Genomic DNA, 24,736 nt, shown 5'->3' with positions numbered 1-24,736 from the left:
TTTTATTTTCTTATAATATTTCATACCTGGTATTATAAAACACTTCTTAATGGTTTATCCAAAGCAACAGAGTAAAGATGAGAAAGTGCAACATTGGATTTTCTCAAATGTTTATTTCCTGAACTTAAATGTCAAAGTTTATAATACATTCTTGACTGAGACATTGGTATGGGTGCTGTGTGGTCCATGGTGAGCCTCCTTCACCAGGGGTTTGGACGAGGCGGGATCTGTGGAGCAGGCCTGAGGAGACCATAAGCACAAAACAAAGGTTCAAGTTTATGTCCCCAGATGTCTTTAATTCTTCATTCAGAACAAGTCCTTATTTGTGTCTATGGAACTCTCAACAATAGGACACAAACCAGCTGTGATGATGTCCCACACTTTAGTTACTATGGAAACTCGGAGCCTTTTGAAGAAATAAAAAAGGCACCAGGAAAATGCTCTGCTGCAATGCTCAAAATGTTCCCAAAAATTTATCTTTGCTTCTCATTTAACATCTCTGTGTATCTTCTAGTTAACTCCATTTACCATTTTACTACATACATTTATTATACTATTTGGAGTGTTACTCTAAACTTCATGTATTAACGTTCCAGCCTCAGAATTTTTCCACTAGAGGATGATGTAAAGACTGCTGCAATTGTGAAAAACTCAAGTTCCAAATGAAACTGGGACTTACTCATGGTTCTTATTTTTGCTTTGACCAACAAAGTATTTGTCACATATTCCTAGATTTGCATATTGCTTAGTATAGTTATTATGCTAGATGTGACCTCAGCACACCAGCCTGTGCCCTCTTGTGTCTGGATACAATGTTGTGCAATGGATAATGTGGAAAATTATGAGTGTTAATCACAGCCATGACTAAAGATACTTTCATGTTAAAAATGAAGCAAAAAGTCACTTTTTATCCCTTTATTTTGTCCGTCCCTTCAAACATCCTCCAATGACACAGGTCTTAAAACACTATGGCTTTAAAATAATGATGACTTTTTTTTTTTTTTAATGGATTTCCATATTAAGGCTAAAAGTTGAATGAAATAGTCACTTTACAACCACATTTGAAAGGTAGCTGCTCCCATGTATTTTGTTTATTTTTGTGACAATTATACAAGAAAAAAGTATCAAACCTTTATGGAAGTAGATTGCCGAAACTTTCTAAATAAATGAATTGTTTAAAAAAACATCTAGGGCTAACTTATTTCACTGAAATAGTCAAAATACAAACATCTTTGAGGTGCTTTGAAAATTTAGTTCATAATTGAAATTGTTAGTTAAAAATGTCAACTGATTACATCATATAAACTGTAACATAATATTACTTTAAGACATATGTGCATTAAAATCTTGTTTCTAAAAAAAAATCAAGGCCAGTAAACTTTTTTTTTTTTACCAAATAAAGTTTCCTTTTTGTTAAAAAAGCTATCTACACATACAGACAAAATTACATACATAAAGTTTCTGAAATGCACAGACAGCACATCACCAACTGCAAAAGGTCACTTAAGTACACTTTTATACTGGGTTCACCTACATCCTAGTACATACAAAATGTAAACCAGGTGTGTTATAGGATCTGTGTCTCTAGTCGAGCAGGGAGGGCTCTGAGGGGCGAATGACAGTGGGCCGGTTGGGAGCAGCTGGAGGTCGTCTGCTGCAGGAAGAGACAGGAAAGAGGAGAGACATGCAGTCATGCACCAGAGGCCCGAGATACCACAAGCAGTCCATATCCCCAATTCAAAACAAAGCAGGACAGAGTAAAACATGGGCACTAATTTAGTGTACAGCAGAAGATAACACATCAGATATATATTTGCTGTTATATATCTATGCTATTATTGCATTTATCTGTGATACTTTAGAAGTGTAGAAAGTCAAAGTTAGCATAAATCCAAGCTATCCCTGACCTTTTTTAGTTTTTTTTTTTTCATAAAATAGAGGGAAAAGCCAGATTTAAACAAAATGAGATTTGTAGGTCATGGCATTTTTCACACTGGATCCCAACTTTCTTGAAATGGGGGTTCACAATCATTCAAATCACCCTGAGAAATGCCATCTTTTACCTGGGGATTCCGGGGGGCAGAGCAGGTGGTACACGGGCCGGTCTAGATGGGATCAGTGGGACCTGTCCAGCGCTGGGGTCGGTGTAGGTGGGCTGGGCGGGTGGTGGTCCGGGGCGGGAGGGCACTGGTGGACCTCCAAATGCCGGAGAGGGGTTCAGAGGAGGCTGAGTCCCAGGAGCAGGGCCCCTCGGTCGGCTTGGAGGGGGTCCTGTTGCTGCAGCAGTGGGTCTAGCTGCTGGAGGTGGACTGAGAAAGACACATGATGTAAAATACAATAAAATAAAGGCAAATTAAATATACAACTAACATATATTAGAGATTATTTGACTTAAATACTGTTTTGGATACAGACAGCAGAAGCAGATGAAGTCACTGCATAGGTTTATAGCAGTTAGGAATAGATATAGCTAAAGTGCCATGTTATGTAAGACATGTAATTGTATTTACACCAGTATATAATCTTATATTTTAATATAGTATACTATAATTGTATAACTGATTATTCCCTCAAAATGATGTATCTGCAAAATCTTCACTCTTTTCTCTCATCTTCACAATAAGGTAAAACTTGTCTGATTTACATGTCCACTTCTAACTACAATTCTAAATAGATAGAAGTACAAAAAAAACAAATTTCCTATTTGAACAGGAATTGATACTGAAAAAAAAAAGCCTAAATTGTTTTAGAATGAACATGAGCTATTTCAGAACTAGTACATTTAGATTTCACTAGTTCAGTGAATACTTTCAATAATTACGTACACTGAAGTAGTGACTACAATGATTAAAAAAAAAAAAAACATCTTATCGTGGGATAATATAAAAATATTAGGAGCTGCTTTTCTTTGTGTACAAAATACTAATGTGCACAAAACTTCAACTTAATCCCATTTACTAAAAGATTTGCTTCACCTGTCTGGGTGGTAAAAGCTTTGAGCGAGCATGATATGGTAGTCTATTCAGAACTGAGTTGATGATTATAGTTAAACAACACTGTGCCCTCGCTTTTCGGTGGCTGTTACCTTGGTTCCTTGACGAGCCAGGTGTCATCGACGGGTGGAGGCACAGGTGTGGAGATGGTGGTGGCACTGATGTCCCCAATAATGACCAGTGCCTCCTTTAGGGCGTGGTACATCCGCAACATCTCATCCCTCCTCTGGGCCTGCTCTGCTGACTCCTCCATCAGACTGCCCTGGTCCCCGGCCGAGTACAGGTAGGCCAACAGCTCAGAGTGGATGAAGTCCTTTGCCTGTGGAGAAAAGCAAAATAAAATATCAATCTGTAAAATTCCCTTTGCTTTTAGTGAATAAATGTGAGAGTGAGTGATTGTAAATACTGACTTAAATCTAAAGCTAACTAATGCTACACCCATACCTCTTGAATGTATGAATACATGAATATCATTAAATTATATTCATGGGCTTCACAGCATAAGGATTCATTCCTGTTCTGAATGATTTGACATGGCAACAGTTCTCTACTGTATTGTTATAGCAATTCAAAATCAAAACATGTGCTGAGTGGCATGGACCATTACAGTGTCAATCTATTTAAAACAAGTTGGGGAGGATCTAATGCATTGTTTTATCAGTTGCATTGTCATATCAGTCTCACAGCTGACCTTGTGCCGACCAACAGATGATCAGTTCTTCTCATGAAAAACAAAGGAACATATAAATGAATGTATTAATGCATGACTGTCTTACACTGTTGATCATAAGATGCATTATAGTCTTGGGCATCAGGTCTCTTATTGACTTGTTAACGATGCCGATGTAGGAGTCCACCAGGTTTCTGATAGTCTCCACCTGTCGCTCGAGCTGAGGGTCCATGGATACAGTGTCCCCGGGCGTCATGGTCTCCTCATTTTCAGTCTGCAGATAAAATAAACATAAATACAAAAAACATTAAAAACATTTGCAACCACTGATAGAGGTAACAAGGATTCAAAGGTGCACTGTCTTTCTTGGTGGAGGGTCTGTAACCTGCTTGTTTCTATGAATATGTCATCACTCTGTTTGGAATGTTCCACAGTATGACATTTAACAGCTCTACCTTACATTTACTCAATTACAGATGGTTTATAGGTCAAAAATACATAGAAAAACAGGCACTCTGACTGTGACTGGGGCCACCACTCCACAAATCTCTTGGTGTTTATACAACAAAATGATAAGGCATCATACATATAAAAGCAGTCACTATGAATATGAAATTGGTGACTGACGCTAACTTTCACAGATATAATTAATATTGTAAATAGTGTTACAATACTAAAATTTTAAACTCAATTTCAAAACTATAGACTTAAGAAAAATGCTTGAAAATCAACACTGATATTACAATAGAATGTAATTATCAAAAAAAAATATTAATAGTATTTTTATATATTATTAAAACTACCAGAAATTTTTGTTTGTTGTCTACTATTTATGTAACTGTATTCAGTATTGACACTTAAAATGTTTATCTATTAGTAGTTTTAGTAACTATTAGGGTCTAGGTATTGATTTCTCTCAAATCTAAAATGATCAAGGTGCATTTTCTCTTCAGAGTTGAGCTGTGTTTTTTCAAGTTACAAAATACATGGTAGCCCACCTGGTCTTTCTCTGGGTAGACTCCAGCCCTGAGAAATGAGGCCTTCCAGCTGTCCACGTCATCTTGAGTATCACAGGCCAACTCGATCTGCCGCAGGTCCTTGTACACATTTCTAATCATCACAAAAACACATTAACTTACTATTGTGAGCTTTAAACCATGTTACAATGCTGCTATCTACTCAAAAAAATACCTGGAATTGTTTGTTTCATTGACGTATGTTTAAGTCACCCTTTATTATTAGTCTGTCTACATCTCCAAACCTAAAAACGCTCTGTTCCACTTTACGATGTCAGCTGTATCAGTAGTTTTTAAGTTAACAACTCTTTTAACCTTTAATTTAGTACATTTGCCAATCTACGGCAATGGGGTCTGAAATCTTCCAAATGATTTTAATGAAGGCATATGAAGTTTAATACACATTGGAGCACTTCATGTATGACATCACAAAGTGAAACAGAGGGTTTTCTGTTTGAGAGAAGAATTTGTGAGTTAACCATTAGTGAATGAAACAAAACACAACTCCAGGTATGTTTGTGAAGAGGAAGCAACATTATAACATAGATTAGTTGGACCTAGACATTATCACACACATAGAGCATACACACCTTTGTTCAGTGTTAAAAATAGCAAAGACATGTTTGCTGGACATAAACCCTTTTTCCACATCTCTCAGCTTTAAATTGTCCAAGGGCAGCATGTACTTCTTTTCTTTCTCCTACCAAGAAATAAGAACATTAACAATGAATTCCCCATGCGTACAGCTATATGTGCACCATGTATATAGTTTGACAATACCTCTTCATCTTTGTACCAGGAAAGAGACTCTGCGGTCAGAACAAACCAGTAATCCTTAGAGCCTCCCTTCATAATACTGATGTTGATGGTGAGCCAGCCTCGACGGATCACCTGCCGACAGACAATAGCAGTCTGTTCTTCATTTCATCTTTAAAGCAACACAAGGAAACTTTTCACACAGTCCTTTAAACCATAGCAGCAAACTCACAAGGAGCTGTTATGTCTTAATATCTTCAATGAGTATGTAACATTTGCTTATTATCAATATAGTCCATAATTTGGTTAATGGTATTCCAAACTACCTATCCTTCAATATCAGTGGTTTATGGGAAGGACACCAAACCCCAAAGAGGAAATCACCCAAATGCTGAGAGAACATGCAAACTCCTACCTGAAAATACCTGGGCCTTCTTACTGTGTGGTAAGAATGCTAGACTTTGTACATTATACTAGGTTAGTTACATGGTTATATTGGGAGTCCCAGTCTGAAAAATGTTGCAATTGTACTAGTACTATTCTTAAAAACAATATCAAAAAGTTAAGGGACAGACTTCATGAATGGAAGAATAAAGATGATTTCAGATATTGCATAACAAGCCAAAAACATTTTAAACACACACAGTGGAGAAGCAAATTCAGTCCAACACAAATCTGCTGACACTGAATATGCCAAAAGACTCCACAAGCACTTCACCTTCTCCAGATCGTCTTTGTCAGACTGTACAGTGGGACATAAAAAATAGACACAAAGAGGGAACATGTAAGAAGCCATGCTATAGGATAAAGCCAAAAGTAGCACAGTTCTCCAACAATTCTATTCAAAATTGGATATTAAAATCTAAGGTTGCATAATTTTGGTTGAAAATGATTATGAAGTTTTGTTTCAGATTATATTTACGTTATGTTTTCAAATAAGGATTCAATTTACAGTGAGCATTTTAAACACCTCCAGTAACATCTGAGAGGAGACTGAAATATGAACTACTGAAGTAACACAAGAATATTTTGCATTTCAGAACATGTTTGTAGAAATCTAAACTATATCTTTTTTCCTTTCATAAAATGTTAACAGAGTTCATTCCATTGCATAAATTATAGCATTCTTTGATAATTGATTATTGTGAATGTCAAAAACTAATTCACCATCCACAAAATAAATTTCCTAATAATAATTACTTTCAGTACATAATTGTCCTGCTGATTAATCGGATCTATTTATCTATAATCTACAATAGTCATTTCAGATTGCACAAATTTAGTTTAAGAGCCTATATTACACTGTTTTCTTATCAATGTTGTAATTATAATGTTGCTTCCTCATCAAAAATATACCCAGAGTTGTGTTTTGTTTCATTTAACTCACACACTCTGCTGTGTTCTTCTCTCAAACAGAAAACACTCTGTTCCACCTTGTGATGTCATGTGGAAGGAAGTGCTCCATTGGGGTTTTTAATCCCATACATCTTCACTACAATCATTTGTATAATTTTAAATCTGGAATTGCTAATCTCTACTGAACTAAAGGTACATGGTAGCTGTTAACTTGAAAATACTGCTTCGTGATATTACAAGGTGGAATAGACCATTTTGAGTTTTGGAGATGTAGAGAGACTAATAAAAAAGGGTTACTCAAACATGTGTAAATGAGACAAAACACAACTCCAGGATGTTTTTGATGAGGACACAACATTGTAACGTGTCTAAAAGCCCACAATAATTCATTTTATGTAATATAGGACCTTTAATATAAATTTAGGTTCAGTTACTTGCCCCCACTCACCCTAAGAGAAAGTGACAGATGAAGGTGTGTGGGGGTACGATACTCACAAGGATCTCTCCCTGGTCAGAGAGAGGAGGAGCAGAGCAGCGAAAACAAAAGAGGCACAAATAAGATGAGAAGACAGGCCATAGACAGACATGTAAACATAGACAGGAAATGATGTCATAGTAAAGAGCAAATACTAGACAGAACACTGAGGAAGACTGACGGTGGTGCTCCACGAGACGAGGGACAAAGAAATATGTAAAAACACTGACCTGGTTTGGCATCACTCTCTTCTTTGTGGCATTGGCTGCTGTTCTTTGCTGAGCACTGTAAACAGTCAAACAAAACGGAAAGATATTATTAAATGAATAAAGGTCCTATATTATACAAAATCAATTCTTGTGAGCTTTAAGTCATGTTGTTATGTTGTTACCTCATCAAACACATATCTGGAGTTGTGTTTTGTGTCATTCACACATGTTTGAGTAACCCTTTTTTATTAGTCTGCCTACATCTCCAAATGCTCTGTTCTACCTTGTGATGTCATATAGTAGTAGTTTTCAAGTTAACAGCTACATTTCACCTTTAGTGCAGCAGAAACAGTCCATTCCAAGGATCATATGTTTGTGATGATGAGGAAGCAACATTATATAGACATAGATCAGAAAATAGTGTCATATGGGCCCTATAACCACTTATCTTACTACAAACGCATACCATGTCTATAACATAAATTAGAAGGGATAAAAACTCCACCAAAATGTTATTTATGTAGAGTAGACTGTTTTACTACTAGGCCAGGCCACCCCTGCATAAAAGATCTGGATATCAAAAAGCAGAACATGGTTAAATCAAATTGAATAAATAGGACTAAATACTGCTTTTGGATTTTCTGCTGCTACTACAGACCTCAGATCTCTCACCCCTATGCCACACACATTCAAATATATCTAATATATCATTTTACTAAACTACTACACTACTATTTTTAAACAGTTTATTTGGGTAAAAGAGCAAAAGTTAAAAATTCTCATGCATGCATTCAACATGCATTTTCTAGCTACTTGTACATAATTTCAACTTCCCTCAAAAAGTACAGTCAATAATAACATCAAATAGTTTTTCAGAGTATTCACGTTGAATGACGAATGAGGAAGTGTATAGTGTTGTTACTGTAAACACTGTATTGTCACTGTCAGGTGACAAACTTGTCATACTTGGCAAATCCAATGAAGTCCTCATGATTTGTATTGATGTAGGAGAGTTCAATGTCGATCAGCAGCAGCACCTGGGGAAAAACAGAGACACAAGAATAACAAATTACAAAGTAGTTTAAAGCTTTCAATAAAATAGCTCAGCATACGTGAACTCAGAACAAGACAATATGACCAAACTGCTACAGTACAGTCACAGTACCACCTGTAGTTGATGTTTTGCAACTGTATCCAGAGAAAAGTTCTCCTTTGTAATAGCTACACCTTAATTAATAAGCCCCAGTAAAGACTTAATTCATAATGAACAAATAATTTATTAACAATTATTCAGGCTTTGTAATTACATAAGGGGTTATGGTTAAGAGCGGTTTAGGGTATTAAATAAGTAGTCACTAAGCTTGAATTATTCTCAGTAAATAAAAGTAATTGGTTCACTTATTAATTAGATCTTTCTTCATGTTTTTAATGCTAATAAGTAAGTAGTTATTAGTGTTGGACAAGACAAGTTTCCTCATCAAAAACATATATGGAGTTGTGTTTTGTTTCATTCACATGTTTGAGTATCTCTTTATTATTATTATTATTATTATTATCTCTGTCTACAGCTCCAAAGCTCAAAATCCTCTGTTCCACTTTGTGATGTAATGAAGTGATAGTTTTCAGGCTAACAGCTATATTTACCTTTAGTTCAGTACAGATTTGAAATTCCGGGGATGAAATTATCCAGTGATTCTAGTGAAGGTGTGTGGAGTTTAAAAACACAGTGAAGCATTTCCTGTATAACCAAATGGCATCACAAGTTGGAAAAGTGACACAACACAACTCCAGGTATGTTTGTGATGAGGAAACAACATTATAACATAATGTAGCAGGCCATTAATTAGTTATTTGCACATGTTATAGTGTGTATTGACCCCACCTGGTCTTTGGTCTTGCTGTCCCTCTCGCGGATGTAGGTGGTGACGATACGCTCTGTCTCCTCTCGCAGTCGAGGGTATGAGCCGAGCTGTGAACACAAACAAACACATGCTGCATACTACTGTAATTATAGTGAAACTAGAGCATAGTGTAACTAACCAAGCCATACACAAGACACTGCAAACCAATGTGTTACTACACCCACACTCATGCAAATATCCAGTACTGTGCATAAGTATATACATAAGGAAATACATAAAACTACACATTGGAGAACAATGTGCATATATAATTAAATTTTTATAATTACAATTAATATATATAATTGCTATTTTTAATTATTATGATTCCGATTTCAGAGTTGCAATTTTTCAAGATTTTGTTTACAGTGTTCACTTGAAATCTATCAGGGAGTATCTTTGAGAGAGACTGCAATATGAGCTGAAAAACAAATATTTCAGAACATACGTTTGAGGTGTAAACAATGTTGGCAGGTTAAATATAGTTTGAGACTTTTTTAGACTGGATTTTTACTACACAAATATATAATATATATATATATATATATATATATATATATATATATATATATATATATATATATATATATATATATATATATATATATATATATATATATATATATATATATATATATATATATACTGTATATTATGAAAATTAAATATAATCTTGCAACCTTACAAAAAAAAATAAAAAATCTTATGTATTAAACAATGTCACAAAAAATAATTTGGAATTAGCTAAATGAGCTGAACTCACTAAAACTTTTGCACAGTATTGTTAAACTTATCAAACTTATTCAAATAGACAGTTTCTAAGACCGAGGAGAACAGTCAAGTGTCAAATCAGGACAGAGGAAGCTACAAAAGTCATCTGAAAAGAGGGGTCAGTTTGTGGAGGTTGTGTTATTGGTGAAAGGAAGCGGTGGGGAAGGAGGAGGTGGATTGATCTCAAAAATGTGTGAATTTGGTTAGACAGTGACTAGGGGAAAAGCATGGGGAATATGTGGAGAAATTAATGATAACAAGGGCAAGTGAGTACAACTTCGGGATCAAAATGGGTAATCAGTGTTTATTATTTACAAATAAGTTTTACATTTCACACGTAACAATCAACAATATACATGTTATGTCCATTGCTTATAATGATCTATTTTTGGCTGATTTATTCAGTTTAAATATATAATATGTTTTGCTAGTCCCTTTTATTTCCTATTTACCTTCTCTGTGCATTTCCTGATCAGGGCCACAACCTCGGTGACGACGAGGTCAACACATTTCAGACAGGGGTCTTTCAGCTTTATGATCTGCTTTTTCACTATGGCCTCAAATGCCAGGTCTGGGGTGAACAGGCCTGTCCTGGGATGGTGTGGAGAGGGGATCATTGAAGTGACGATAGAAGTAGTGTCGTGTGGGATTTATATAAGAAAGTAGTCCCAGAGTAGTGGATGCAAAGGTGAAAAAAGGTTCAAAAAGAATTTAAGAAAGAAAAAGTTCAACAGTTATTTAAAGTTTATGTCTAAAACAAGCAGCAGAATCTAGTTTGCAATACAGTTGTGGCCAAAATGTTGAGAACACCTGTCTGAATTAATTGCATGAAGAGATTATAGATTACTGCTAACAAACATCATACGGGATATTAATATTTGCCATGTCCACTCTTTCTTTACCAAGGGTTCTGATGGTTGTGGCCACCACTGCATTTTTCAGTGAGACTTTTGCTGCTTGGGTAATAACGACCCTAAACATGTGCCTGCTTGTCTGGAAAGCACAGACATAGTGGTGAGGCTACACACTACACCCAGGAGCTTGGGGCTTGTGGTTAGCGCCTGTAATACCTTATTGGTGCATTGTCTGACTGTGTTGATGAGCTCCTGGATGACCAAGTCGATGCATTTCAGACAGGGCTCTTTCAGCTTTATGATCTGCTTTTTCACTATGGCTTCAAACGCCAGGTCAGGGGTGAACAGGCCTGTCCTGGGGGGTACACAGATCACACAGACAGAGACACAACCAGATTCAGACTGGACAAGACACAGACAAGAGTAACACACTAGGGTCCAAAAGAATACAGTAATGAAATGTTTACCTTTACTGCTAGTAAGGTCATGAAGTGCATATGCACTTTCATGTTTTCCAGTTATTACTTTGTTTTGGAGTAATATCTGTGTTAAGTTTTAATCACAGTTTCACGTCTGTCAAGTGGTGGTTTGTAAAGAAAAGTTAGGAAAAAGGAAAATTATATCCTTCCTTAAAAGGAATCCAAATATCATTAATACACAAAATTCCACCCAAAATCCAGGCAGAATTTAAGATGTTTAATCTAAGTTTAACCATAAATTTAACAAAAGCAATGTTTTATCATCTGTTATTAGTCTTAAAACATTAACTATAGTGAAAATTATACAAGCTTTTGCCCTGGTTTCCAGTGTGGTTCAAGGTAACCATTATGGATTTATCTCTATCCATGTCATATCTGCTGGAAAATTTCCATCCAGGAAGTTATAAGTAATTACTTGAAAACTTACAAACTAGGAAAAACTAGGCTTTAACAAAATCTTAAATATAACTATGAAATGATTTGTCAAACCTGTCATATGCACTTTAACTCTGTAATGTAGCTATCTCAAATGTTGTAGGAAAGTTGTTGTGGCGATTGCAGGTAAATACCAAATCTATAATCATGGCTGCTTCAAACATATGTCCACACAAGGGTGAGGTTGAACATAAACAAACACAGACAAACAGATAGCACTAGACAAACATAATAACAGTAACAGTAATGCGTAAGATGTTGTTGCCAGAACTTGCCTCACTCCGTGGATGTTTTTGATGGCGTAACTGATCTCTTTCCTTAACTCTTTCTCATCAAACTCCATCTGCGTACACATAACATTTACATTAACATCCTTCTCACAAGGAGCATTATTAAACATACAACTAACAAACAGTGTTGGAAATTTGGGAAGTAAGTGAATACATGTACACAGAATATGTATTCTGAACATTTTGATTAACTGTATTCCAGTACTGTTACTTTTTCACTTAGTGCTAATCAGAATACAGTTACTTCATTCACAGGAATACATTGTTGTGCTTGATCACACAATTTAGGCTTCAAACTGCTCAATATTAGAGAGAAAAGTAGAAAGCACCGCTCTTGTGGTGTGATTTTTCCTTGTCCAAATTGTGATAAATAAACAAATGGAGCTGTTTTTAATTGCACGTTGCAACTTTACAAATTAAATACATTGTAATGGAGGTTTTCAGTATTCTGTAACTACATTTACATTTACTACAAGTATTCTTCACATCACTGCTGACAAATGATAATTCTTTCATGCTTTCAAACAAATCTGATTCAAATATGTTATATATTACTTTTGGATTGCGTCCCTTGTAAAATGTGACTTTATCAGAATGCCCCATGTGGTAGTTAGTGTTACCTTCACAAGTTCAAAAGGAAAGCGTTCATGGAAAATGCGGTTAATCTTTGCTCCACCGGACAGGTTTGAGGTATCCACCTGATCACCGGATCCTTCAATGCACTTCTCAAAGTCCACCCCAAACTGCTGCACCATTCTGTTCAGCAAAACGAACAGCTTTTATAACAAGTAAATATGAACTCTTTCATATAAATGTGTTTCTGTGTGATACTGACTGGAGTAAAGCCTTGGTTTTGCGCGTTGGATCATCTGGTCTAAAGTTCTTGTATTCTTCCACCTCTTTCTCCAAAGACAGGAGCTGGCTTTGGAGCTTACTTCGCAGTCCAGGCAAAGTGTCTCGAATGTGGTTGGTGAGTTGCTATAGAACAAAAACATTATGGTATTATTTGGACAGCAACATAAACATACAATGTGTTATAACTATAGGTGAATACTCTATTAGGAGATTTTAACCATGTTATACTTGTTTTCCTCATATCCATACTTAGTACTGAGAGTGATACATACAAGTCTGAGTAATCTTTAGTCTCCTGCAATCAAGACACAATTGCTCCAAAAAATTCCTGCTTTCTCCTCTCCTTCATAAACACCCAGTGCTTTATTCTCTTTTTTTTTTTTCATCAGTGATACACATAGGATTGTGCAGCACTATATAATCATCTTGGAACAAATAAAAAAAACAACTGGAATTCAGCTAACTTGTTTCTTTTATATTTAGTTGTTTCAGATCAATATTGTGCTTAATCTGTCCAATAATGAGTTGTGTGTGACCTGGTTGAGTGACTTCTGGAGATGAGGGGTGCCCATGCGCTCGGCCATGTGTCTGTAGGCTGGATGAGACAGGAAGAACTTCCTCTCAGCAGCCAAAGCAGCGCGGATGTCTTTCTTTCCATCAATGTCCTTCTGACTGCGGTTCACAACTCCAATGTAGCCTGAGAATCACATGATTATATGGGGTAAGGTAGTTGGACATAAAAACATGACGATAATCAAATGCATAACTAGTAAAACACATTTGAATGTTCTTTATCTTTACCTCTACGTAGGGGCAGCAGTTTGTTTTCCAGGATGTCCCTCGCATCTGTCCCTTCATCCATCAAGTCCAGTTTAGTAATCACCCCTATGGTCCGCAGCCCTAAGAGATCATTCTTTATTACAAACTATATGCAAATAATGAATACTTGATGAACAGAATACTTAATGGTGCACTACAAACCTTCTGGTTGGGGCTCTGTCACCTGCTTGTTTCTATGTATATGTCAGTGCTCTGCCTGGAATATTCCACAGTATGACAATAAACAGTTCTACCTTACAAAATACCTAGAAAAACTGGCATTTTGACTGTGAGCAGGATCGCCTCTCCACAGATCTGACCTGTAACTTGGTCTGGTTTGGTTTCCATGATGATAGAAAAGTTTAATATCATACTGTGAAACATTCCAGACAAAGCAATAACATCATGGAAAAAAGCATTTGACCGGTCCCATCAGAAAACTTACACAATGCACTTTTAAGTCATAGGGAAAATTATTATTAACCATTAACCAGCATTCAGGTGAAGCTAATGAAATAATTATACATAATGCAGAGCAAATATAGTGATCTTCCATTCACCTTGCTGTCAGGGAGTCTATTAATAATGTAAGTGGTAATTATTCTGGTGAAGTGTTGTGCACAGGGGCAAGATTCGCTGTGAGATAAAAGTAATTATCCAGGTGAGAAATGAGAACAAACCTAGTTACATTTAATAAAATACCATCTGGGAACACGCAAATTGAATAATCTCTGTCACGATTAAAGCAGTGTTTCCCATCGGTAGAGGAGGCTATCGTGGCCCCCCATAGAAATTTAAAAAACATAAAAACATGAGCAAAAATTGGTAAAACAAATGACAGTTTATGCTTGTAGTGTTATCATAAACATATATAAGTAACCACGTTTAATCTATAATCAGATCTATACAGATCGCTTGTTCCACCATAGCCTTAGTATAAACCTATGGAAAACACTGTAAAGACACAATTACCTTGAGGGTCAACCTCTTTGGAGATTTTGAGGGCATCTGAGTTTGCCAGATCAGTGTTGGCAGGTGTCACAGCCAGGATGAGGCAGCTCTCCTTGGTGATAAACTGTATTAGCATGTCCCGGATCTGGTGCTCTATGTCCGCAGGCTGGTCCCCCACAGCCACCTTAGTCATCCCCGGGAGGTCGATGAGGGTCAGGTTCAAGACTGCAGAACAGAGGCGAGTTTATATATGTGAAAAGTTAATAATGCATTCAAGTCTAGATACAATTACAGTACATTTTTACAACTTATTTTAAAGATATCTGATCAGAAACAGTTATCTATTGACCTTACTTATCTTAATTAAAAGTGATCTATCTAACTATTTAGGTGGATGGTCCACTACCTGCTACCTGCTTTGTGGAGATGTTCTTGCTTTTGCCTGAAATGTTCCACAGTACAGCATTAACCTTATCTATCTTCAAGGAAACAAACAGGTGGCACCAAGAGAAGAGCGTGACTTTTACCGTGTGGGGAGTACACTCTGAGGTTTATGGGGATGGGAGAGATGCCTTTGTTTGATCCTGTGATACGATCAGTCTCGGCCTCGATCTCAAGACGGACCTCATCGAAATCCACAAACTTTCGGCCCTTACAGTGCAAAAACTCTGCATACTCTGCACACAGTGAAATCAACAATACAAAATTAACCAAAGACACCGTATGGGAATATACAAAAATTCTGAATTCATATAAACAAAATTATTACGTTATTTACATGAATTTACATGAATGCCATTTCTGCATAAATTTGACACATTTCACAAATCACATAACATGTTACCCATGAATTTGTGCATTTCATGAGTTTATTTATAAAACTAAGAGTAGTCGGCTAGTCTGTCTAAAACTTGCCTGCTTTACTGTTGACCAGCTGGAGAATGAGAGGGCGACGGGTGACAATACCAGATCCCCGGGGCAAAAAGTCTCTGAGAGTGAGAAAGAAAGAAAGAGAGGGAGAGAGAAAGAGAAAGAAAGAGAGAGATTAATATTAACATTTAAATTAACAATAAGGCAACTTATTTAACTTACTTTTTCATGACTGGACAAAGAAATGTTAGTACTAAACATAATCTAGTTTTCAGTTAATCTAAAATTAACATCTGTCCCTTACAGTTCTGACATTACTAAGTAAAATCTAATATTTGAACCATATTTTATTTTGCAACATATTATCCTATATTTTGTTTAAAATGATGAGTAAATGTCGAGTAAATCTATCCCTTTAACATGTATATTATTCTTGCAACCTTAACCTTAACTGGACACTTTCAGAAGCCTTTAACTTCTTGGGTTCTTTTAAAGACGTTTCAGTAAAGTGTATTTCCCATATTGACATGTTTCAGCTGCTGTTGTTACTTCCTGTGGGTCAGCCTGATGGACGTGGCAGGTCGCTCAGACTAACCATGCCTCATGTCAGTGTTTTCTGGAGGAGGGTGCCCCAGGTGTGTAAAAGGAGGAATGCTCCATCATCACTGTTAATGCTGTCTGTGCCTTGTTTCCTTATTTCAGTGGCCTCCCTGATCCAGGGTTTAAACTTGTTGTTCTCCGATCAATGACCCGAGCCCCGTCCCAATCCAGAATGTGGTTATTTCTTTTATAGTGGTCTGATATGGCAGATTTTACATTTTCCTGTTCTGCTTTGTCTTTTTGTGTTCTGGTGAGTCTCCCTGATGTTTCCTTTTTGCATTCCTTTTGGTGTTCCTTTTTTCAAATGTGGGATGCCCAGGCTGTTTCCCCTATGTATGAATTATTACATGATCTGCATTGGATTTCTTATATGGTGTTGCATTTTTCTTCTTGTGGGATTTTATCTTTGGGGTGTATGAGCTGTTGACGGAGTTTTGTGTATGGTGTGACTACAGTGCTTATGTTGTGACTTTTCATGGCTCTCTGGATGGGTTCAGTTATGTCTCTAATGTACGGTAGTGTGACTGTGTTCTTATGGTTCTGCTGCCCTCTGTTGGTTTCTTGAGTTTTTTTCCGGGGTTTGTTGGTTTCATTGGTAACTTGTTGTCTGCATTTGTTTATGGCCCAGCTGGGATATTGACCTTGTTTGAGTGCTTGTATGATGTGTCTCTCCTCCTCTTCCCTGTCGGTGTGGTATGTGATGAGTGATCAGGCTGATCACGCTGGATCAGGGAGGTCATTGAAATCAGGAAACGAGGCAGGGACACCATTAACCGTGATCATGGAGCATTTCTCCTTTCACACAACTGGGACAACCTCCTCCACAGTACATCGAGCGACGGGAGGTGTGATCAGTCTGAGCGACCTGCCAGGTCCATCAGGCTGCCACCACCAACACCGGTGACAGTTCTGAAGATGTGTTGCAGCTAGCAGCTGAAACATGTCAACAAGGTAAATACATTTTACTGTATTGTCTTAAAAAAAAACCCAAGAAGTTAAAGTACATAAGAAGACAAAATGAACATCTTTGGCTTACTTTCAGAAGCCTATCCTGACACAGCCTTCTTCTTATCTGGGCATGAAATGGGCCCTGGATTGTGATAGTCGTACCCTGGGTAGCTGGATGTCCTCCAAGAACAAATAATTAAGATAAACCTAGTGTTGTATGTATTGTATGGGACATCTGAACACACTGTCTCTGTATGCAACCCTCAGAAGAAGCTGCATTATTGATGAGAGGCCAAGACAGACAAGCTCACATCCTTATTCATAATATATAGTCCTAACCTCCACAGCGCACAAATCCAAATGGAAACTCCAGTTCAATATAGTGCTGATAATTACCGGGTCACTGACTGCACACAGCTCTGGGCTATTCGAGTTCAGCAATGTTTTTCAGACAGAAGCCCTATTAAAAGAAATATAAACTCACAAACTTAAACCTAAAGTCTGTGATCAGTGCTGAGCGAGCAGGAAGTTGCACAACAGGGATCAACTCCTCTTTCCTCATCTCTTCCTGTGACTTCTGACCACTTAACACGAACAAGAGCAACGGAGTTTTTATCAATATATGGATAGATCTGCCCCACTGAGAGCTTCATGTTGTTGACTGTGAGCTTCTCAATGGGGCAGATCCTTCTCTGTGATCTTGTTGCTAGGCTTGGGCAGATCTACCTTAGCTAAAGGACTGTGCATGCTTCTTGCTGTGAAGCGTGAGTGCTAGCCACTCAGCCACTGTGGTGCCGGTACATGGAACCTGTCTAATATGATGATAAGAAAAACATGAAATGGAAAATATTAACTCAAAATTAACATGAAATTCTTTCAGAAATTTTCTTTTTGACATTATAGGTTCCATCTAACATACTGTAAAATAATGTGTTTATAATGGAAAATCTAAACCACTGCTTCTGACAGGTTGCACTTGTAGCGTTTAAGAATGGGCAAAATACAGAGAACAACATTTTCTCCCATGGACAATAAAGTGTACCTTAACCTTAAACTCAGGGCTAAATCAGGAAGGAACTGGGGAACTGTTCCTTACCATCACTATGGTATTAAAATTGGTATCAACAATCAAGTCTTTTCCCTAATATCAAATCCTATATCACTTTCTAAGAATTATGCCTTAATAACCTTAGCTTTAATAATGTATTAACAAATGTATGAACAAATATTTTATCATGAAGGTTTAGGTTTAGTAACAATTACGTACTCAAGCTCCAAACCTAAATCATTTATTCCTGAATCTTAATAAACTATTTTGTTCATTATAAATTTAATTGACATGATTTATTATGGCTGTAAATACTGCAAGCGTTAGTCCAATTATCTATAGTTTGAAATGAAACCACACAACATTCAAGGGAAAACACCTTGTCATCACATAGCTCTATATTAGTTGTGCTGATATTATTGACTGAGAAGTGAAAATGTCTGCTTCCACGTGGAACACTCTTTCATGTAGTTTGGGCTGATCTAAACATAGTGTGACATTGTGGTACATGTCAGAGGGGCTCACTGACGAACATGAAAACAGCGAGGGAGCTTTTTGGATGTCTGTGTCGTGCAGTGTGTCATATCCCGAGACAGTGCAGCTGGTGACATCACTGTTGACCCCAGCAACCAGCATCAATGCCCCCTCTGTGCCCCTCCGCCACAGCTCGGGACACCCAGACAAAAGGCAACAGGCGAAAGAAGAAGACGTGACTACCCAATCAACAATCTCAACATCAACAAGAGAAGTCTTTCAATGTATATTTATTGCTTTTTGAAAAGGCCCTTTATTCTGAGTTGATTTTATATTGCGTTCTATTCTAATACAAATCTGAAGTTTAGGCTACATCCATGTACAATTACTTCTAACAATAAATATTAAGATTTAAGATTATATAAAGAAAATACTTTAAAGTTGGCCACCTTATTCCATGGTAATAATGTTTGCGTAAAGTATTTGACTACTTTACAGACCTCTGATAATTACAATGTAGCAGCCTGTAATCAACAACGTAGGCTATTTAGTTGGGGTTTGTCACTTGAAGAGTCTACACAATTTTATACATGCATGCTGCAATATTAACATTCATGGTGGGTGCTGTTCTTCCACCTTCAAATCCACTGTCTGAATTAAAAACTAAATGCCCATTTACAATTACTTGGTTAAAGAGAACTTTAGTGCCACTCTGCCTCCAAGGTAAAATATTGTCTGACCTTTGTCTTATGAAAGTCTTATGACGTATTTACAAGCAATCTCAAGGAGCAACAACCTTCAATGATTGACAGAGGTTAGTAATAATAACGCATTTATAACTACCTTAAGATTTCTTTCCCATTTGCAACTTTTACAGCTGTTGCATGAACGATTTTTTTTGGCGAAAAGCACAAGTGAAAAAACAGTTGGAAAATTTTAGGAACAGGGAGGGAGCGCAAAGCCAAAACGTGCTTAGTTGACAAATTTGGTGCACAACTCAGACTAAAGCTTACTGATGTGACATTACAGCAGTCATGTACGCTATTATTAAAATGATTAAGTCTGTAATTAATGAAATGTGTTAATTGTACAACCTTCCAACGAAGTTTTCCAACACGGAGCTCTTCCCCGCACTCTGGCCGCCCACCACCGCTATCTGAGGCAGGTCCAGGTTGCAGCTCTGCCCGATGGAGCTGAAGGCGTCCTGGAGCTTGTTGATCAGGGGAATCAGGTCCTCCATCCCCCGGTTTCCCATGGCTGCAGACTTTTCTCAGCACACTGGGATTTTCCCCCGTGCCCCTCCACTCAAACACAGCGAGTAGAGTCGCTTTCCAAACTTTTCCAGATGGCAGTTGAAGGAACTATAAGCAAAGTCTTTATAAATAAGAGAAAAAGTCTTAAAAAATTTTAAAGTATCAGTATCAGTCAGTAACGCCAAGATTTCATGTCGCTCTGGACTGAAAACTAGTGTCCTGTCATCATCCGGTCAGGCGACAGGGAGCCTCCGCTGTGGAGCCAAGACCCGCCCTCTCAGGCCAATGCGCTCTTTTCATTGGACAAAACTGATGTCAATCAATAAACTCCAAAAGCTTTAGCTGTTCTTCTGCAGACTCGGGATTTACCGCTCTCAAAAGTAGGTCTATCTGCATATTGTCATCGTGATGGCTTCTTAATTACTAACACGCCTAATTATAATGTAGGCTTATACCAATAACCTTTTTTTTTATTGTTAGTTTGTTTTGTTTTTAGAGCAGCGCCTTCATGTCTATACTTTTTCAAACACCAGAGGACGCCCTACTTCAAATACAGTAGCTTAACACTCCTCACATCTGTGTTGGTCTAAATTATCTTGATTTTCCATGTTTTCTGAGGAAATTAACTGTTCGTCTGCATTCAGCTCTTCTGTCTAATAAAGGCTATATAATGACTACTACAAATTATTTCAAATTTCCCTTTTATTTATATCATGAATATACCATATAACGTGTTGATTTTGGTGTTAGGTTACTTTTAGGCCTACCTTGAATATTAGAAGAAAGTCTACATAATACATACATAATGTTAACAGCACAGAAATACACAAGAAAACAAACATCGGATAATATATATTAATGTATTTTGACTGTATATTGAAAAAAGTTAAATACATAATGTTCATCAGAAACAATAATCAGGCTGTCTTCACTTGACTGTAGACAGCAGACTCTGAATCTGTGCATGTGACTCTGTCCCTGTGTTTGGTAAAGCATACAGAGGAGTAGCCCTCTTCAACTGTTTCAACATAAATGTCACTTGTGGGTTCCTGTGTGCTGCCCCTGTGATGCTGTGCAGTCAGTGGGTCTGGTTCTGAGCTGTCTTTGAACTGTCTCTGATTGTATCTAAATGGGTCAGTGAGGGTCATATTGTCTCCTACAGGAAAGAAAGTACACAGTTAGAGTTCTACCACTTCCCTTATAATGAGAGTTCAACATTCATTTTTCTTGCACTTTGGTTTCAGTGTCTCTTACCCCTTGGTTTCCTAATGCCTCGATGTCTTTGTTTAATGAAAATGACACCAGCAATGAGCAGAATAAACAGGAGAGCTCCCAGACTTATCCCGATGTATAACACTTCTGCATATACAAGAGATGTCATTATGTGTATATAGTTTTATGTGTAATGTCAGTATCATGATCAGTGCTTACCAGTAGATGTTATGTTCTGCAATGACATATTTGATGATGAGTTCTCTGTTCCTGTTTCAAAATAGGACAACAAAGGTAATAATAATATTATTATTATTATTATTATTAATAATAATAATAATAATAATAATAATAATAATAATAATAATAATAATAATAATAATAATAATAATAATAATAATAATGTAATAATGTAATAATTTTATTATTAATCCTTTGGTTATACAGGTTAGACTCATTTTACCTGTTAGCCAATAGGTTTATGTGATTTCTTTTATTGATTTCTTATTACTGGCCTATAACACAGTGTTCCTTTCTTAGGCCTAAAGATTAATAATATTTTTGGTCAAGTGTTTCAGTGTGCTGTTATAGGGTTCATTTAGAAGGATTTACTGGGACTATCAGGCATTAAAGATTATTATGTCAGTGGTGTATCCTTACTGTGAAGACCTATCTCTTAGTTACTACTCCAACCCTTTACTTGCTATTTCTTCTCAGAAATTATGCCATACAGCTGTATAACAAAACTGTGAACTATATGGGATCATTTGAGATTTTAAAATATAGCAAATTCACTCTACATTTATTGTAAGCTAGTTAAGTAGTGTATGAATTTACTTGGTTTGACAATGATGGACACATAGTTGTATGTGTCTTTGCCTACTCGCTCCACTCCACACCAGTATTCACCAGAATCCTTCTTGGTCACGCCTGAGATGGTCACGCTGAAGGTGTTCCCATTGTCTCTTAGGCTGTACCTGCTGTTTGGATTCGTTTGTCGGCTTGTTATTAAAAAATCCTTGTAATCACATGGATCTTTACAGAAGTATTTCATGTTTCCCTGAGCGTAACTGTGTAAGCACTGGATCTCCAGCTTTGTGCCTTCCTCTGCAAACAACAAAACAGCCTCCATTTCCACAGCCCAAAAACCTGTTGGACACGTAAATCTTAAATGAATCGGAACAATGCTAAATCATAGATGTACCAAAAATAGAATAGAAAAAGTATTACAAATTACAAATCTGTAATCTGTTTATCACATTGCAGCGTACTGACAAATGTTGTTGACAGAGGCATGCTGTTATGAGCATGGGAGCATTATTACCTGTCTATAAATTTTAGAATCAGAGCCAGTCCTGAAGCCCTTTTGTTTTGAGCTAAAACATTAACAAATTAAAGAAAACATGGAGTCCACGGTAATCAACTGTCCTAAATGAACACATTAGAATTCTCTCAGCACTGACCAATGAAACATTGGGAGCAGCTTAATTATATTTCTGTTTTGATGAGCTGAAATGTATATGCCCCCAGTAACATATTTTCACCTACTTTTAAATTGTTTGCATATCCCTGGTTTTGGATCTATTACAATTATTTTACAAGAAGACATTCAAAACAAACAGCAACACAGAAGGCAACCTAACCAAAAGATACTAAAAATATTAAATGCCCATTCTCTTACCTCCCAGAATAAGAATATCAATGAAACACAGATGCACAAAACTCATTGCTACACAACTTGCGCTGTCAGACACAACTATTTTTGCACAACTGTGGAGTTTCCTCTCTTCTAATGAGTCCATTTCCTGTCAGAGGGATCACAAGATGACTAGACTTTGACAGTTTATTCAAGAGCATGAATACATGATCAACAAAGAAGGATTAACCATTATTAGGTCAAAGTGCAGGAATTACAGTAAATTAGAGCAAAAGTCTTCCTGTCACAAATATGATTAAGTACAATAAAATGCAAATTCAATCAAAATTAAATTAAATTTTTTGTTCCTGTATAAAATTTTATGTAACTTTGCTGGAGGAAGATCTGCAACCTACTTGTCTCCATTTAGGTGTTATTGCTTTGCTCTTCCAAAGTATGGCATTAAACACAGCCATATTTCATTCAATTAGAGGTCTTTTATTCCTTTATAAAAATGTGTCATCTGCTTGACATCATGGAAATAGATAAGTTTGTAATGCAAGTAATGCCACAAAGTAGGGATGCACCGTTCTAACTTTTTCAGTTCCGATACTGATATCGACATTTTGGCTTTAAGTATCTGCCAGTGCCCGATATTACCTGATACCAGTGAAGGGATGGAAAATGACTTATTTCCTCAAAACACAGCTATTACATTAGAGATCTAACTGTGCAAATGTTATTTATCAAATGTCTACTGAAAAACATATGAATAAAAATTCAAACATTATGAGACATTCTAGGCCAAAATCAACCTGTCTTATTACATCCAGTTAAGGGCTCAACCAAAAGATCAGCTTAACTGATATTATGGAACGGATACCCGATCCAGCAAAATTTTCAGTGTCAGTACCAATATTTGATATCAGTATCTGAATCAGTGAAATCCTGTCACAAAGTGGCACATTCCAAGCAAAACAATATCTTCCTAGAGACAAGCAGGTGGAAACATGTCATGGATAATATTAATTTTCATAAGTTTCAGTCACATGATATTTTCCTGTTATGGACGTCATTTGTAGACCTTTTCACCATTCAAATGACAGTTTTGCTACTTGAACTGTATGGATGAGTGAAACTGGTGCTCATCCCAGCATTGAGTGCATTGTCCTTTTCTTGTGAGTCTCTCACAACTGCACTGGTTTGGAGTTGATGCCATAATAGACATGGTCCTCCACTGCACTCAAATCCAGTCCCTGGTACTGGCTGATGCGTTCTGGGACCTTCTCTTGTGTGAGAGGCTCCAGCACCATGGACTCAGTCTGTTTGGACCGCCTCTGGTTGGTGCAGCGACTGCCCCCTAGTGATGGATTTTGTGGGCTGCTTGAAGATGTCTCACAGTCTGGGCAGTTGCAGGGCTCAGACAAAACTCCAGAATTCATAATCTCATAGTCCGCTGACATCTGTGTGGTAAGGAAAGATGATGTTCAGAATTCACCCATTTTAACAGAATCAGATCACTATTTTTGGCATAGGTTATAGTTCAGTGACCTATAACACTCCACCACTATCTTAAGCAAAATGTCTAAAATATACTACGTGGGCATTCAACCTCTATGTGACCCACTTTCAGGTCAAAAACCACAAGCTGAAAACCTTGACAGTAGATCACACAACAATTAATGTGCTTTATACTACCTCGTTTTACTGACACTGCTGCCAGTTTAGAGAATCTGAATACTTAAAATCTGATCATAAATTGAATTAGTATGCTGACCTCCCGTGCCCTGGCACTCCGTTGAGCACGTCTTCTCTTTCTGACTGTGAAAACGAGGCAGAGTGTGAACACAGAGACAACGACCAGC

At 37.0% G+C, this 24,736-nt stretch overlaps 1 protein-coding gene across 9 annotated transcripts; it reads right to left on the bottom strand.

Moving 5' to 3' along the window:
* Nucleotides 1-93: 93 nt before the first annotated feature.
* On the bottom strand, nt 94-23,009 carry LOC110166238 (dynamin-2). Of its 9 annotated transcripts, XM_055158687.1 has the most exons (23): nt 22,917-23,009; nt 21,455-21,505; nt 21,278-21,382; nt 19,865-20,131; nt 15,746-15,819; nt 15,358-15,507; nt 14,852-15,055; nt 13,862-13,960; nt 13,597-13,757; nt 13,041-13,183; nt 12,826-12,961; nt 12,191-12,258; nt 11,218-11,356; nt 9,358-9,444; nt 8,442-8,512; nt 7,497-7,551; nt 5,460-5,570; nt 5,270-5,379; nt 4,662-4,773; nt 3,770-3,937; nt 3,086-3,312; nt 2,064-2,309; nt 94-1,654 (listed from the first exon to the last, which is right to left on the bottom strand). In XM_055158687.1, exons 4-23 carry the CDS (start codon nt 20,023-20,025, stop codon nt 1,585-1,587), a joined length of 2,592 nt encoding a protein of 863 aa, XP_055014662.1. In that variant the 5' UTR covers nt 20,026-20,131; nt 21,278-21,382; nt 21,455-21,505; nt 22,917-23,009; the 3' UTR covers nt 94-1,584. The 9 variants fall into 9 exon arrangements, 8 of the variants coding, with proteins under 8 accessions (XP_055014662.1, XP_055014663.1, XP_055014664.1 ...); XR_008632868.1 differs by lacking the exons at nt 21,278-21,382; nt 21,455-21,505; nt 22,917-23,009 and having other exon boundaries at nt 94-240; nt 1,535-1,654; nt 19,865-20,934; XM_055158688.1 differs by lacking the exons at nt 21,278-21,382; nt 21,455-21,505 and having other exon boundaries at nt 22,917-23,003.
* Nucleotides 23,010-24,736: the final 1,727 nt, after the last annotated feature.

The sequence above is a fragment of the Boleophthalmus pectinirostris genome, unplaced genomic scaffold, assembly GCF_026225935.1.
Source record: "Boleophthalmus pectinirostris isolate CB_2022bp ecotype Guang Dong unplaced genomic scaffold, ASM2622593v1 HiC_scaffold_22, whole genome shotgun sequence".
In the NCBI taxonomy this organism is placed as follows: domain Eukaryota; kingdom Metazoa; phylum Chordata; class Actinopteri; order Gobiiformes; family Gobiidae; genus Boleophthalmus; species Boleophthalmus pectinirostris.
This window is presented reverse-complemented; position numbering and strand designations above follow the sequence as displayed.

Coding starts and splice junctions, on each gene's coding strand:
- LOC110166238 (XM_055158687.1), bottom strand. CDS start 20,025: ATGGGAAACCGGGGGATGGAGGACCTGATTCCCCTGATCAACAAGCTC. Junction 11,357..12,190: donor AAAAACATCCACGGAGTGAG/GCAAGTTCTGGC, acceptor TGTACCCCCCAG/GACAGGCCTGTTCACCCCTG. Junction 3,938..4,661: donor TCTACCCAGAGAAAGACCAG/GTGGGCTACCAT, acceptor TTTTATCTGCAG/ACTGAAAATGAGGAGACCAT.